Genomic DNA, 17,532 nt, shown 5'->3' with positions numbered 1-17,532 from the left:
TGAGCTTCACATGGTTGGGAGTCACAAGGGTTGACACAGTGCCGCACAGTACAGTATGTAGGAGAAGCTTGACCGTCGTGAAGAGCTCAGCAGAAAGCATGAAAAGGCTTCAATTCACAATAAGTAGTTTCAGCTTTCAGACTTATTTCTGAGCTGCGAAATGGGCTGAAATCAGATCTGTCCATTCTCAGTTTTATGATGTCCGTGAATGTATAGAAGTGATTCTGATTAAAAAGGTTCAAAGAGGAGAGATGTTTCTGTAGAATCTTTCACATGGCAGAGACAGAAAGAGCAAACAAACTGAAACAAGTTTGAAGACTGTCAGGTAAAGGCACAGGTCACATACTGTAACTCACCTTCACTCACATCATGTTATTGTACTATATATTTACACTTATACTTTGCTCTGCTCAGGTCAGTTTTCTCAGGTTTGTTCCCTAATGTTAAACAGCAGGTTTACTGTTTTTAACACCTCCTGTTCAGTTTTACCCAAATCTAAAGCTTCTGGAACGGAGCTTGCAGCCTGTAGGCCAGGGTAATGCCTCATTTGAAAGCTAAGAACTACAAAACTGATCTAAACTGATCTTTTTCCTTACGGTGTTGTCGTGTTGTCACTTTTTTCATCTCACACTTGCCACTATTTTTGTTGTTGTTGTTTTTTTTCCTTTAATTGCATTTTTGTCACATTTTTGCTGCACTTTCATGTTTTTTTTTGTCATTCTCGTTTCTGTCACTTTTCCTTTTCACATTTTTGCTGCACTTTTGAGGCTTCTTCCCCAGAAGCTTTTAGATTTGGGTAAAGCCAAACAGGAGATAAAATGCTCAGTTCAGGTGGGGGGTTAAGAGGTTAACTATGAAAGTGTGAGATAGCTTGATTGCATAGTGATGTTTTAGCTTGTTTCTTCACACAAACACAAACAAATAGATAAACAAGGTAAAACGAGGCTGAACTATGCGGGAATTGCCCCGACATTATGTGTTGCCATAGTAACTCTGCACATCACACCTGTCCTGGGAATGGATAAGGTCAGAGGAAGGGTTTGGGCTCGTTGTCCTACAGTTTCAAAACAAACAGTATATGTTCACGGTCTAAGCAACAATAACATAGCATTATTAGTAACTACATAAATAAAAGCAACTGAAGCAGGCAAACAATGCATAACGTGTACAAGAGATAAGAAAGAAAGTCAAAGTTTATACAGTATAGCATAAATAAGTATAATTTCCCAAAGGACATGCACTGTAATAGTTTCCTTTTCTAACTGACCTTATTTACACATTGCATTAAAACATTTTTCCTGCAAGCAATAACTCCCCAGGTTCACAAGGGTTCAACAAAGCCGACTTATACATTTAAATCTATTGCACTAAAGAGTCTAGTTTTACAGCCTTTTACAACGACTGCACTGACATTACAAACTGTATTCCACTTCCATTAAACACATATGAAAGAAGACTCTGTGTAGTAGTAGGTGTAAAAAATATGAAGACAAACTTCACTGAGAGCGTGTAAGAGTTCCTGTTCAGACCATTTTGTACAAATGATATGAGAGGTTGGAGAGGGATGGAGAGGGAGGCCGGTTTTATAGGTAACAAAACATGTCATTACAAAAGTGAGGCTTTAGCGCCTCAATTATCCCCCTGCTTCATTCCTTAGCTTTTTATTGCAGTTTTCGGAAGGATACTGCGCTATGTGCTTGCGAGAAACACAACATTATTATTTCATCTGATTATAGTATTGCTTTATTCAATAATGCATTTATTTGGTCCTCGACTGCATGTGTTCAATGACTGTCAAACTTTGTGCATAGTTAGACAAATTTGTTTATGCACACTCGCACACAGAGCCTTTAAACAATAATAAGAAAAGAAATGTGTTGGACACCACATTATCTCATGCTTGTTTGTGGGCAACATGTATGTCTGCGTCTATCTATGCAGAAAACCTCATGTTGTTGATGCTGGAATTGAAAGAATTCCTTCAGTGCCCACGTTGGTGTCTAGCCCTCGCTTACTCACACTAACTCTATTGTTGTGTGAACAATAGGAAGGATAGGTTAATCGTATGTAAAAATGTCTATTGAGTGATATAGTTGGAGGCTGAATGGATATAGGCAATTCTCGAAGGATTTTAATGTAAAAGTGGCTCGCTATCTTTAGCTGTGTCTTATTTGGACTATTATTAAAATGTTAAGTGTCTCTCTCTTTTCCAGGCTCTTGAGGCTGCCTCTCACTCTCCCCTTGAGCAGATGTAGACTTAAGAGGACAGGTCAAATAATGCCACAATGCCATGTACTGTATTTCAACTTGGAATGTTATATCACTTCACAAGCAGTACATTAAAGATAAGAAGTTACTAGTTTATTTAATACCCATTCATATTGTCATTATCGAGAAAAATATTGCAAATGTGCCTGTTGTGTTTACACACTGAACACTCAGTACAATGATGTTGGGTAAATGTGCACAGTCCTCGTAAACCTTGTAAACTAGGACAGGCATTTCTGATTAAAAAAAATGAACACGGTGTCCAAGAAACACATGGCATTATGTAGGGAGAAATATATATATATATATTTTTTTTTATTTATTTTTTATTTACAATATCTTCATTTAGCTGTCTCTCACAGAAAGTAGAGCATATGCCTTGTTGTTGTTTTCAATGATAAACTGGAACATCTCCTGATCCGTCTGCCGGTTTCCATGGAAACGCTGAAAAGACTGGGATGATAAAGGACCAGTTCGGGTCTAAAAAAGTCTGACTTTTCTTGAGTTAATAATTAAAATACAGACCATCTCCTTATATGATATTATTAACATTTGATTTAATTCATTGATAACATTGAGTCTTCAAATTTTATATAGGAACACGAGGATAGTAAATTTAAGAACTTTCTATTACTAATGTCTCTTCCAATTCAATCCAACTTTGTTTGTTCATTAACAAATTCAACCAAAGTGCTGAACAGAGCAGAGAAACTTACAGACATTTTAAAAGACAACAAACTTTAATTTTCCTGTTTGACTAATTGGGCATGTACAGTGGGTTTAGGTAAGGGGTAGAGTGTGTTTTGATGAAAGTTATACTTTGTCTGTTTATGGTTTTGCATAATTGTAAAATGTAAAATTCATAAATAAAGTTAAAAAAAAACAACAACAAATAATGCTGTAGAAAAAGCTAAAGAGTGAAAGTGTTTTGAGGCAATATTCAAAAGTGCAAAGAAATGTTTATTTTATTTAATTTGGAACGCACTCCCCTTGCAGTGCATTCCATAGGTTTGGAGCAACAGTTGAAAAAGAGCGATCACCTCTCATTTCCCTCTTGGTCTTGGGGACGGCCAGTAAAGTGTGATCTGCCGGAGAGCTGCTGGTTCAGCAGGTCAGAGAGGACTAAGCAGCAAAATCAGGAGGAGGCATCTCAAAACAAATAAAAGGATTTTAAAATCATTGCAATGAACGTGCCAGCGCAAAGACTTAAACATTCAATTTCAATGAATTCATTTTATTTGGTCAGGGACAATGCACAAAAGTCATTAGTCTGAAATAGAAGAGATGTCATGTACCGGGTTATAGCAAAAAATGCTAATTGGCGTAATGTGCTCATGATTTTTTAGTTCCAGTTAAAAGCCGAGAAGCAGCATTTTGGACAAGTTGCAAGTGGGCGAGAGATGACTGACTGAGCTCAACATAAAGTGCATTGTAATAGTCCAAGCGATTTGTAATAAAAGCATGGGAAGGAAAAAAATGATTTGGCTTTGGATAGTTACCCGAGCAGATACTGTAAAACTGGACTTTACATCAGAGCTAACCTGAGCACTTCAGAGCACTGTCCAGCTTCACACCAAGGCTGGTCACTGTGAGTTTTAAGGAGCAAGAAATCTGTCTCTGTATCACTAAAATGAAGAGTTTAAGGACGTCCAAGCTTTGATGTCCTCAATACATTTTAAAAGACGGCTGGCACAATAACCATTCTGTGGTCATTGTGCCAGCCACAAAAAACATTTATGGTTTAAAGGCACATAAATCTGGCCGTCCTCAGCACAAAAATGAAAAGTGACACTGTGCTTTCAGAGGATCGACCCAAGTGGGAGGAGGGACAGGGGAAACAGAGGAGCTGGCAATTGAGCAAGGCAAATAAAAACAAAATCATTTGCAAAGGTGTGTTTTAAAATAAAGCCTTAGCATGGATTGCAACATAATTATAATGTAATGACTCCAGCCATGTGCACAAGTTATCGACAAAATGAGGCTTAATGAATAAAGCATATACCCCAGAAATAATTAGATTATGTCTGACTGCTGGGGCGATCTGTACCTCTGTTAGACATGGAAGTGGTCTGTCCTGAATGCTCCCTAAGTGTTTCCAGTTTTACATTAACATGACTTATGGAACAAGGCCATACAAATATTAGCATGCTGCTTGAGTAGCCCCACTTTCCTCTTTTTACAGGGAGGGCTCAGAGTACAAAGTGCACAAAAAATGTTCAAAGCTTTTCCCAATGCCTTGATATACAGTAGCTCCTCCAACATTTTAGCACATTAGCTTTAGCGGATTCAATATTTCTCAGGTATTTTATTCACAGCTTCTTGTTGTGTTGATTTCTTGATGTATCCATGTCCAAAACCAATACAAATAAATTGCTATGTGAGTGATTCTGGAAAAAAATATCTAATTGTGATTCAACGATTAGATTTGCAATATATGTTTTAAGATCAACAGTTCACTGAAAATGCAAATGAAAGTAAACAGCTTAAATAATCACATTTATGATTTGTTGTTGGCAATCTTGATTCAGCCCCATTGCTGAACCATCAGATCCCATCATCAGAAGTATACTGGTGACATACTGTGCTACTGGCATAAAATACACAAAATTGCCAGCATTTGTATTTATCCAATTATATTCTATACTACAGAGTATTGCGCCCCTGTTCACACTTCACAGACAAGCTTTGGTACAATTTTATACGTACAGGTTTGAGAGATGACCATAAATGTATGAAGAATGTAGAGGCAGCTGCTGTACATCTGCAGACAACCTGGTGGCACGCTGTTAATACTACGCTCTGTCAAATCCTGAGCCTCCAAGACCAAAAGCAGCCAACATACCAGGAAATACATGGTCATACTGGTAGCACTAGAGGAGGCTGCTTGTCAAAAAGTGCAGAATGAAAGACCAAAAGCCACATCTGCTCCTGGGGGCCACTCAATTCACATATACATAACAGATGGAGTCCAGCTGCATTCAAAATGAATCAAGAAGTGCATAACACTACAGACAATGTTCAGAAGAATGCTTTGTATGTTGCGAATACCAGCCGGAATTTCCTTTTGGGATCAATGAAGAATAATTCCAATGCAACAAATATAACGGGGTGCACAGCCAAGGAGGAACAGTCAAAATGAGATGACTAGCTTATGTTGAATATGTGGACATTGCATTTTGAGCCTGGCATTCACTTCACTCATTGAGTAAATAGACAGTAAATTGAGACAACTGAAACAACACAACAAAGTTACCAATTTCAGCCAGGATAATGATTCAGGTTGTTTCCATCTCTGTAAAATTGAGTTCCATAGCAGGAATATGGCACTTGATGATAATGTAAAACAGTGTGAGCTTAGGTAATATTTTTGTTGTTGTGGAGTATGATGCTAAAACAAATAACAACAGTTGGTCTGACAAAGGAGAGCAGTGAATATCCCACACTTCAGTTCACCTAAACAATAAATGGCTCAATTGATGATGATTCTAATGAGCAGCAACGATCATCAGAGGCACAAAAACTGTGTCAGCCAGTCATGCAGTCTATCTGGTTATACACAGGTTGTAATAATGTGTCCCCATAATATATGCTATATTTATTAATATAACAATTTTGGTTATCGTGTAATCATAAGTAACAGTCTAAATTCCAAAGTCAAAAGTACTGCAATTGATTTCTCCATAAACAAGAGCGGTGAGTTTTTATTTTTATAAGCAGAGACCTCCAAACAAGTGCATTCAGGAATAGTGATTGTGATCTCCAGGTGCTTTCTCAACACTATTCTTGTTTGGCCAAACATTTCACAATGGCTCTGCTGGCTGTCTTTCACCCAAAAGGTCACACTTAATTAAACACACCACACTCAGCATTCAGCCTTCTGCATAGCAGCTCAAAAAAGGCAGCACACCGACTCACTGACAGATAACACGCCAGTAGTCTTGTCTGTGCATCACAAAACAGATAAAAGACTAAATAAACACTTGACTTATCTCAAAGCATTGCCTGGGAATACACACGCAAGTACCTCTGGGATGGTACTATCTCCTTAGACAGTGTGGTTTATCACAAAACTCAATCGCTCTGTTATCACTGTTAGTAAGCTGAGCCCACTTTCACAGACTGACAACAGCACTGCATTCAGAATCCAAGGCAGTACCGAATACAGATGTTATTACAAAGACAATCATGACTACTGTTTACATTGGGACACTCCGTTTGCCATCAAGCAGCGCTGCAAATATTTGTGTTCATTCCCCGCATGACTTTTCACAGATTTATTAACTGTAACTGGAAGAAATATGGTATGACCACCTGCTTGTTATTGATGGCCTTATGTCATAACTACCCAGCTGTCATCTTTCCATCGGAACCAGTGATGTAGTCATATTTTTCTGAAGACATAGAGCAAGTCCTGTGTTTCCTGGTAGCTTTGTTAGAGATGCAAAAGGCACATAGGGCTAAGGTTATAAGGTGAGGGGTTAAACTAGGGTTAAGATTGGGGTTGGAAGCGTAGGCATGGTGGTTGGGTTAGTCATAATGCGTAGGTACCTTTTTATTTTGGCACCTATGTTCCCGCAATATCCATACAAATTAGAGTACACGGACCGGGGACTGAAGGTATTGGTAGGGCTAGGCTTTCAATTTTTTGGTATTTGGTTTACAATACAATCCTATTATATAAGATAGAGTAAAAATACTATTTGTTCTGATCTGGACCCATACACAGAAGGATAATGTTTATTTATTCCATATTTTCATAGTATAAATACATTTTTGGAGCTGGAACAACAAAGTAACTTTCTTTCGTGCTGTCTCATGACTTTTGATACACACTGACCACAGTAAACTGGGACAGTACGTCCAGTACAAACAGCAGTTTTTGAGATACTCTCTTTGACCAAATCCGGAGCCATAAAAATCTTAAAGGAACAGGCCACCGTTTTTCCATACTGATATGTTCTTACCTGAGCGTAGACATGTTGATGCGTTTAACACCTTAGGAGCACTTCGACGTCCGCGCAGTAATGAGAAGATACTACTACGCAGACGTCGAAGTTCTCCCTTTTTATCCGCTTAGAAAATCGACATGTTTAATTTTTGGGCAACTATACTTGGATCATGTAACTACTCATGTGACCGTACTTAAATAGTGAAAACATGGAAGAGCTTGGTCGCTTCTAACTTCACCCCCGTTTGGCCCCATAGAGGAGAAGAGGAGAGGCTAAATGCTAACAACAGCTTCTTGGTCTTTTTGCGTGACTGAGTGCACACGTGAAGACCAGACACATCAACTCATCTAAGCTCAGGTAAGAACAAATCTCAGTCTGGAAAAATGGTGGCCTGTTCCTTTAACACACTTCTTTTTTTTCTTTGATGACAAATCTTTCAATTGCACATCACATAACAGATGTCATAGTGTCCATATGGGTCACTCACTTCACTTGCGCGTGGCTTCCACATGGAACTTGCTCCAACGTATTCCAAAGTGATTTAAAGCCTCCATGATACACAATTACAACAGTCTCTGAGTCATACAGTAGATTAGTGGCAACTCTAAATCGGCAGTAATTCTTAGTGCTTACATCAAAATCTACAAAATAATCAGCCAGTCTGAGAGCATCCATAATCTGTCAGAGCAGCAATGCACAAGTCCGGAATATTCTCCATTCAACCTGCACCTCAGTATGAAACTCCCACTGGTCTGTTTGGAGTTGCGACTGAATTGATACAGGAATGCCAATACAGCAGTCCATAATTCCCGCTTGGCATTCCCAGTAAATCCCTCGTCTCCGGCTGTTGTGAGCTGACTTCCTTCCCCACAGCTGCTGGACGGCTCTAATAATAGGACAACAATGCCCGCCCAAGCCTGGACATACAGTCATAGCCTAAAAGCCTACTAGTGAAAAGGGAATCTCATTAGACACAATAAACATTTCCTACATACTTTTTGTTCAAAAACTAAACAGCATTTGTCGCTATATCTCTGTGTGTCTGCAGGCCGGTGAGTACAGTAAAAGCAGTAGTTAAGTTGTTAAACCGTTGCAAGTAAACACATGTTGGTAGAAGAATGATGAGGAGGTTGCTCTCTCAATAAGCTGCTATCTGTGGTAAACACAGACGTAGACAGCTCTGTAATCATAGAAGAGCTGATAAATGAAGACTACATAACGCTAAAGTAGCTAATGACTACCTTGTGCCTATGCTACACACCACCAGGCAGTGAAAGGCTTGTGTCTTAAAGTGTGTCATGTTTGTGTTGCAAATCATCCAACACTAGCTCAGTTCTCTTACCGTGCCCTGCTCTAGTGGGGGCATGTGACACATAGCCTACACCTTTGCTTTTCCTTTTCCTGAAATGAAGTTGAAACACCTCCTGCAAACCAGGCTTTCTTCTATACTATACCTTTAAAAACAACACAGAAACACATAAATGCTTCACAGAACTTATGCCCCCCCCCTTTAAACATCCCTACGCCATACAACAACAAAACCATTCCAATCTAGAATCACACTGTATATGAACAAGGCTTACCTCAGACAAGGTCCTGTTGCAGAGGAGAAAGTAGAAAAAGGATCATCCTGAGAAGCAACAAGTGGTAAATCCCCAAACTTGGCTCACGCTGCTACATTGCTCTGTCCGTCTGCCTCGGACTCATTCAACGCAGCGGACAGAGAAAGTGTGCATGTGGTGTGTCAGAGCGTACTATCCTGTGGCATCCAACTGGGTTACCAAGCTCCCCCCTATGCTCTGGCCCACATAAGCAAACAGAGAACTTTCTTTGTACTGTTGGTTCTCTTCCACTTCCTATTTCTACAACTTCAAACGCCTGCAAAAACGTCCCCCGTTCCTTTTCTTTCTTATGAGTAGGCTAATGAAAAAAAGAAAAGAAAAGGAAAGCACAGGGAATGCCTCGGCACTCTGGGTTTTGGAAGAGCAGGAGGAGGTGGAGGAGGAGGGAAAGGAGGCGGAGCTTAGGAACAGAGAGGGCTAAATTCCTATACTACGGCCGGCCAGTCAGGAGCTTTGTTGCGGTTGACCAAAAACCGCGGGGCCAGACCAGGCCTCTCACTACCACTCTCCAGCTTTAAGGCATTAGTTGGGAGTTTTTCTCGAACAGCATCTAAGGTTACTCTGCAAAGGAAGAGTGGAAGGCAATAAATGAGTTCAAGAATTGATGAGGCTCTATTAAAGACAATGAATGGTGGAAAGTATTATTAGACAGCTTTTGTTTTTTGTTTTTTTTCAAAGCAGTCCATTCAAAAGTAGTTGTAGTAAAAGGACAATGGTATTAAAAGCAGAAGCACACAATAGTTTTAGAAACGGAAGAGTCTATTTTGGGAGCCAATTCAAGCACAACTTAGCATGCCTGTATGTGTTATAGGCATGGCAAAATATGTGTGGTTCAAGTTTAGCTCAGAAACAGATCTATAAGTACCAATACAGTTGCTGATAAGTCTCTACTGAAACTATTTGTATCCCAGGCCACATTCCTCCGTCTTTTAGGAAGAACAATGGCCCTCTCATGTTACGCTATCCTTGAGTAGACATTTGTCAACTCAAGCATTGGTCCTGAATGGTGGGAGCAGCACAGTGTTGGAGTAAGGTAACAGTTTCTCCTCTGATGTCACACTGCATGCAGAAGATTATGTCACAGATTCATGTTAGTAGTAAATCATTGCAGTTATATAAGACAGACAGGATTATTGTTGTGATGCTGTTGTCTTACAGTGTAAATGTATTTTTTTAGGATAATCCATTCCACAAATGATATTTCATGAATAAAATCATTCTTTACGCAACTATTACAAAACAGTACTTAGCATGACATGAGTTCAGAGCAGCTTTACAGTACACAAAGAATTAAAAAAGGCACCGGAAAAAAAATAATAGATTCCTTAGCACCCTAGATCACAATCATAAACACAAATCATCTCAAGAGTTTTGTTTTTATGCTCATGGGTAAATACTCTGGGCTAAAGTGTGCTAAAATAAACAGGCAACAAAAACATGTCTTTTCCTCAGGTTAGTCAAGTAAGTCCTAAAAACAGTCTGAAAAAAATACATTAAAGGGACATTTCAGGATTTTTGACATAGGTTATCCAGACTGTTGTTGATTTCTGGAGATTTTTTTCATTTTTTTTTATTCATGCAGTCCTTATATTTGAAGAGTTTAGTGGTGCTAGGCTAGTGCTAGGCTAGCGCATGTCTATGGTAACTAGTAGCATTAAAAACAGTCTGACCCAAGCACAGTGCACCTGAGGCAAATCACTTATAATACCAGACTACCCATATAAATGTCTGTGTTGCATTTAAAAGAACTTACATTTGAGCAGCATCAGCTTCCTGCTTGTAGCTACGCAGCGGCGGAGTGATCTGCTCGGTTACCGGATCTACAATAGTTTGTTTACCTGCGGCCGCATTACTACACGTGGAATTCACAAAGGAGCTTTCTACAAATCAGATATGGCAACGTTTGGAGGGCGACCCCATGATTTTGAAGAGGTTTTTAATCCAGGCTACTAGTTACTATAGACATGCACTAGCCCAGCACTAGCCTAGCACCACTAAATCTTCAAATATAAGGGACTGCATGAATTAAATATATATATATATATCTCCAGAAATCAACAACACTCTGGATAACTAGGAAATGAGGCCCTATATCAAAAATCCTGAAATATCCCTTTAAAATGACTCCATTCTACAGATTCCATTGAATGATTTCACAGTACAAATGTCCAAACTCTGTTACACAAAGTATCTCTGTCAGACATGAGTGATCACTGTGGCATGTGGGTCAGTTTCACACCACGTCCACTCTAAAAACACAACGCCTTTTATGTTTGTGCCCTTGTCATCAATAAATCTTCTCTTTGTCGCCGTGTTTGTTCACACTGCATGGCCATTCCTGCTTAGATTCAAAATACAGGCCTGTTATTGCAGCAGCCGATTAAAAAGTCTCAGGTATTCTGATAATCACAGCATTCGGAACGCCGTCTAATCTTGCACAGGGCCAGATCAGAGATAGTGTTAGGAGAATGGATGCATAAGCAAAATTACTCCACAGAACGCTGAGGCCGGGGGAAAATTTACACTTAAAACAAAATGCACCTCTCTCACTGTGTGTGAATGTATAGAGAAGAACTGGAAAATGCATTAAAAAAAGAGTGTGTGTACAGCAAATTCAAGGCAGACAGAATGGCAGTCGAAGCCATTTCAGACACAAAGGAACTTGTGTGTGTGAGAGACATGTGAGGTCAGACCTCTGCTACTAAACATGCCATAATGGTTTTCACGGAATGATTAAACCTGAAGACCAACACATATGCGACCAACTGTATATGGCTATTTTTACAGGGTTCTAAACCATTTTCAGACTTGAAACCAGAAAAAAAAAAATAACTTAAAGAAGTTATGGTTTTATGTCAGGGCAGTATATTTTTTTTACCATTGCAAGAAAGGTTTACTGGTAGTTTTTGTTTTCTCTTTTTGCAGAGTTTAGATAAACACTCATAGTTAGCGGTTGTGTGAAGCCAAACAACTGAGTTTGCTATTTTTAAATCATAATGAAAAAAAGAAAGAACCAAAATGACCCTGATTAAAAGTTTACATACCTCAGTTTTTAATACTGCGTATTTCCCCCTTTAACATCAATGACAGCTTCTGGTCAAAAAGCCTCCAGTTCCTGTTAGTTCCTGGTCTGTCTTAGAACCCCCATGGTGCTGTGTTCGCTCAAATCATTTCAAACTGCACAACAGCATGAGGACCATGGCAGAAATTTTTGCATGGATTTGGGGACCAATCACAGAATGAGGAGGGACGGCAAGACGATGACGAGCTATTCGACATACGGAAGCTTGTAGTTCGTCTACGGATACAATTATTTTAATTTTTTTCAAGTTTATTTACGGATCCAACATAACAGCAGCGACTCCATATTTTGATTAAGCTTTAGACCGTGTTCTAAATAGTTAAAGGAATAGGCCACCGTTTTTACATACTAAGATATGTTCTTACCTCACTTTAGACGTGTTAATATATCCCCGTCTGGTCTTTGTCCGTGCGCTCTGTCACGCAAACGGAGCACATACGCAGCCTCTCCCACATGTCACATAGCTCCGAAAAAGCTCACGATAGAAGCTACCATGCTCTTCCACGTGTTCCCTATTTAAATAAAGTTACGTGAAGTGTTTTCATGCGAAGTATATTTACCCAGAAATGTAGCATGTCGATTTTATAAGCAAATAAAAAGGGGGACTATATTGTGAGGCGTAATGATACGAGGAGCACAGCGTCCGCGTAGTAACTCCTAAAGACTTCCCCCGCTCACTTCCGTCAATAACCTTTAGGAGTTACTGCGCGGACGTTTTACTCCTCGTATCATTACGCCTCACAATATAGTCCCCCTTTTTATTTGCTTATAAAATCGACATGCTACATTTCTGGGTAAATATACTTCGCATGAAAACACTTCACGTAACTTTATTTAAATAGGGAACACGTGGAAGAGCTTGGTAGCTTCTATCGTGAGCTTTTTCGGAGCTATGTGACATGTGGGAGAGGCTGCGTATGTGCTCCGTTTGCGTGACAGAGCGCGCGGACAAAGACCAGACGGGGATATATTAACTCGACTAAAGTGAGCTAAGAACATATCTTAGTATGTAAAAACGGTGGCCTATTCCTTTAAGCTCAAAAGTTGACAGTGTTTACGTCGTCTGATACGATGATACGATTTGCTATGGCTATATGATAGACATTCGTAGCGCCCAATAAACAGCTATGGACAATCGTAAACCACATGTCTCCTACGAGAAAATGTATTGGTGGTCCCCAGACTAAATATAGCTTGTGACAATAACCAGGCGAGGGCTGTCTTGCATGAACAGATCTCCCCACAGTGGTTCAATGATATTGAGGTCAGGAGACTGAAATGGCACTAACGGGACCTTCACTTTATTCTGCTGGAGCCACAGGTATCAGCGAAACATATCCATATTTCACAGTAGGTGTGGTGCTTTTTGTTGTCAACAAATTCTGCCAGGGTATGTAAATCTTTGAGCAAAACTGTTGTTCAACCCCTCCTTTTACTCCTTTTAATCACAAAATCTGCCCAAGGCAAGACATTTCTCTTTTGCTGCTTACTGTGTTATCTCTCTGCCTATGTGGGCCGAGTGCATTAGCATTTGATTTACAAAGACATGAAGCACATTCTCAACAAAAGTGTAGCGAGCATGAAACAAGCTCATTGGCTCCAGTTGTAATTTTTGCAGTCACTTTCAAAAATCAGCCATAACAATGAGGAAAGGATTGAAAGTTGAGCAAAACTAAAGTTACATCATGTAAACAATCATAGTTTATGGTCTTTTCTCCATACAAAGCATTCGATGGCTGTAGTACGGAGCACGCTGACAGTCCCGCGTCACACCAGCTTTCTCTCAAACTGGGCCAAATGGACGTGTGCCACTGTTATGGCTGGCCACTTGTCAACTTTCTGAAGTTATTGCTGAGCTCTCTACTTACAGCGCTATTTATATCAAGCATCGGATGAAATTGGAAACTTTGATGAACTCGACTATGTGTTCAACTTACAATAATGTTAGCAAATCATTAAAACATACGTTCAATAGCAAACAACTAAGGTGTATGTTCAATAATTATTCATATACACCCAGAAGTCAGAAAAATGTGACAATGTGAATTTGTTGTGACAAACGCACAAAGGAAAAACGATAATAATATTTTTTTTTATTTGAGTGATAGACGTCTTGGAGCCATTTAATTTGATACAATTATCCAAACAGTACATTATTCATTTAACTACTCAAACAATGGCACTGTCGGTTCCTAAATGTTGGTGTGTTACTTTTTATTTATTTATGGCATTAGCAAATGTATTCATAGTTCACATTTGAAGTACAGAGGGACAAAAATATGTGAGAAACTTTTCCAACAGGAAAGAGGACACAGGCATGACTGGAACCTCAAAATGTGCCGAGGGTTTGCATTTTCATCATTTTCATTCTAAACAGAGCCCTGGCTACTCACTGCCCCAGCAGCATTGAGGATGGGTCAAATGCAGAGAACGAATTTCCCTACGAGGATTAATAAAGAATAACTTAATTAACTTATGTATGCTGTTATGTCACAAAACTCGAAGCACAACCAATGATAAAATGATTAAAGCAGAACTAAGCAACTCATGCCCCTAGAGGCCATAAGCGCCACTGCAGGTGTTGTAGCATGTTATGTTTTTTTACTCATTAATTGTCCGTGAGAGTAAATACTACACTGACAGAAAAGACAAAGAGAGAGAGGGATATTGTACATCCAATTACACAATGGAGATCATTTTTTTCACTCAAACTTGGCTGTAAATACTGTTTAAGTGGCACAAGCCGGCAGTTAGCTTTGCCCGATAGCCTGTTAGATTCTTCGTGATTATATTGTATTGGGGCCTACCGACCCGTAGGCAGTAAAGTTGCAATTGTGGTTTTCAGGCCAGAGACACCAGGGGGAGATGAAAGACCCCCCAATCATCCCATTAACAATTGTATTACCCCCAGAGGGACAACGAAAAGGATTTATTAAGGTAAACAAGTTACTTAGTACTGCTTTAAACAAGCTCATAATGATCAGCCAGACAGACACAATTTATTTTCTTGCCAAGAATTATCAAAATAAACCATTGAAAAATAGAATACATGTCAACGTCATGTAGCTTGTACATATGGTCAAAGTAAAGAAAACAGTGGCACAGCTTCACAGCTAGAAGGTCCCGGGTTCGATCCCCAGGCGAGGCCTTTCTGTGTGGACTACTAGGGTTTCCCCATCACTAAAAACATGTAAAATTGGCGGTGTGCTCACATGCATGAGACCCACGTGTTCATTAACATGCACTGTCCTGACCAAATAAACCAATAAGCAAATGATTGGATGTTTAGCACAAAAACAATCCATTCCCCTGTGACACATAATGACAACTTGTCATCAACAGCATTATGCAGCGAATTTGGTTTATTCAGAGTACAAGATTCTTGTCCTACTGCCTTTCATTGGTCCAGTTTAGCATTCCTCAACAAGGACAGAAATATACTCAGACCTATTTACATGTGAACGAAGAGCAAGGATCTGCCCCACTTTCTGAAAACCATTCATTAGATTTACGTCAATATCCAACGTGGCTTGAACATGTCATAATTGTAGTTTAGTTTTCTCATCAGGCAAACATAGCCTATGCACTCCCTAACCTCCCGAAAACAACTACCACAACCATTACTATTTCTACTTTGTACTTCTACTACGGCTATCTCAGCCATTGCTACTGCTTAGTGCATACTACTCAAAATACTCAAAATAGTCAACTACTTTTCTCAATTCCTTACTAGTAAAACATGTACTTTTACTTTGGTTTTAAATTCACAATTTGTCAAGTTCTGAAAAAAGTTCTGAACCTTTCCTTCGTCTCACTCGTGTGTTATGGCAGCCTGCCCCTTAGAAAAGCAATGCTTAGGCGCTGGCTGGAACTCACAGCTACAATCTGTGTGTTTGCGTCTGTTAAATCATTCAGTGTTTTTCTTCATCGTCACCAGCAGCAGCAATAACAGAAAAGGCTGGGCCCATCACAAGCAGTGCCAACCCAGGACATAGTGCTGTTTTCTTAGCTTTACAACTTTGGGCTAGAGCACATGATCTTGTGAGAGAGAAAAAAAAAGAAGCAATGGAAAATGATGATGGGAAGAGAAGGAATGCATTTTCTGACTGGGCTTTAGTTACGGCTGTACCCCCGATGGAATTAACAGTATGCTGTCTAGCCATTTCCTCTGTATTACACTTTCATTCAACACCCACACACTTCAACCACTTCACAGACGGCAAATATATCACAACCATCAAATTACCATGCACAAAATTAGCACACCCACATCCCTCTCACATAATGCCACTGCTAATTATTCCATTCTGAAATAGAACATAGGCGGACAAAAGTGCAAAAAGACGACTCATGAGGTAGAATTTGAAAGATTCGTTTGGCCGTCACACATCCTCCCTTTAACACTGTCGTTTCCACCACGTTGCCATGTAACACCCCTCACCCCTTGACCCTCAACAAAACACTTCTTTTCATTAGAACCACAGAGGCTCCAGTCAACAAGAACCAAATGGAGTTGCAATGGCAGGCTCACAGGAAAGCCATGTGACCCAACTGACTTTTCCCTTCCATAAAATCACTTTGATTCAGCATCTAAACTTACCATTTGGCGTCTCCGGAGGGCTGCTCGCGGCAGTTTCCATGTTCGATGTGTTGGATGATAAGCCTCTAGGTTAGCATTGCTATAGCCTAAAAGAAGTCCATTTAAGTCGGTGATATAAGTTCAGACTGCTGTAGTCGCCTACTCCCCTGCAGTCCCTCTTGTTGAGAGCAGATTTTTGGCCGGGACTCGAGTGCAGCCTGCCAGCTCAGCGCAGGCTTTTACCACTGTGTTACATCTGTCTGACTGAGCCCCTCACTTTGGAGAAGTGGTAAGGGTGAGCGAGTGTAGCAGGGAAAGCCAAAGGGGAGGAGAGAGAGGGAGGAGAGAGGAGCCTGAGTAACAGGCCAGATCTGGGTGGGACGTTACAGGACGTTACAAGACAATGCATGAATGGACTTTTCTAAACTTTTGACTTTTTAAATTGTTTTTAAAGAAGAAGAAGAAGAAGAAGATCTTTATTTATATAGCGCTTTTCACAGACATGGTCACAAAGCGCTTTACATGAGACAATTTTACATTCACTCCATACTCGGTGGTGTAAACTACGTTTTTTTTTGTAGCTTCAGTTTCCCCTGGGGGAGACTGTCAGAAGCGCTTTTGCGACTACACACGTCAACGGACCCTCTGACCACCACCATACATTCACTCACACACATCATTCATCCTGGCCTATTGTGCATGTTTTTAGTGGTAGGGGAAACCGGAGTACCCGGAGGAAACCAGACACAGAACATGCAAACTCCACACAGGAAGGCCCCGTCCAGGTGGGAATCGAACCCGGACCTTCTAGCTGTGAAGCGAGAGCGCTAACCACTGCACTACCGTGCCGCCAATTGACAAAAACGACAGTATCTTGTTGCAATATTAATGGAATAGGCCACTGTTTTTCCATACTTATATGTTCTTACCTGAGCTTAGACGAGTTGATGAGTACCTGTCTGGTCTTTGCGCGTGCGCTCAGTCAAGCAAAAAGACCAAACATGTTGTTAGCATGTAGCCTCCTCCAGCATA

At 40.1% G+C, this 17,532-nt stretch overlaps 1 protein-coding gene across 5 annotated transcripts in view; it reads right to left on the bottom strand.

Annotated features, from left to right (window-relative positions):
- The window catches only part of dab2ipb (DAB2 interacting protein b), a 103,235-nt gene that overhangs the window by 76,552 nt on the left and 9,151 nt on the right, over positions 1-17,532 (bottom strand). For 2 of the 5 annotated variants that reach the window (XM_079581341.1, XM_079581342.1), the window contains exon 1: positions 16,522-16,773. The exons of the other annotated variants lie outside the window; for them this stretch is intronic. In XM_079581341.1, coding sequence (XP_079437467.1) covers positions 16,522-16,561 — 40 coding nt within the window. In that variant the 5' untranslated portion in view covers positions 16,562-16,773. Of the gene's footprint in view, positions 1-16,521; positions 16,774-17,532 lie in introns of those variants that run through there. 5 annotated transcript variants of the gene reach the window in all.

Source organism: Gobius niger (genome assembly GCF_951799975.1).
Source record: "Gobius niger genome assembly, chromosome: 2".
Lineage (NCBI taxonomy): Eukaryota > Metazoa > Chordata > Actinopteri > Gobiiformes > Gobiidae > Gobius > Gobius niger.
This window is presented reverse-complemented; position numbering and strand designations above follow the sequence as displayed.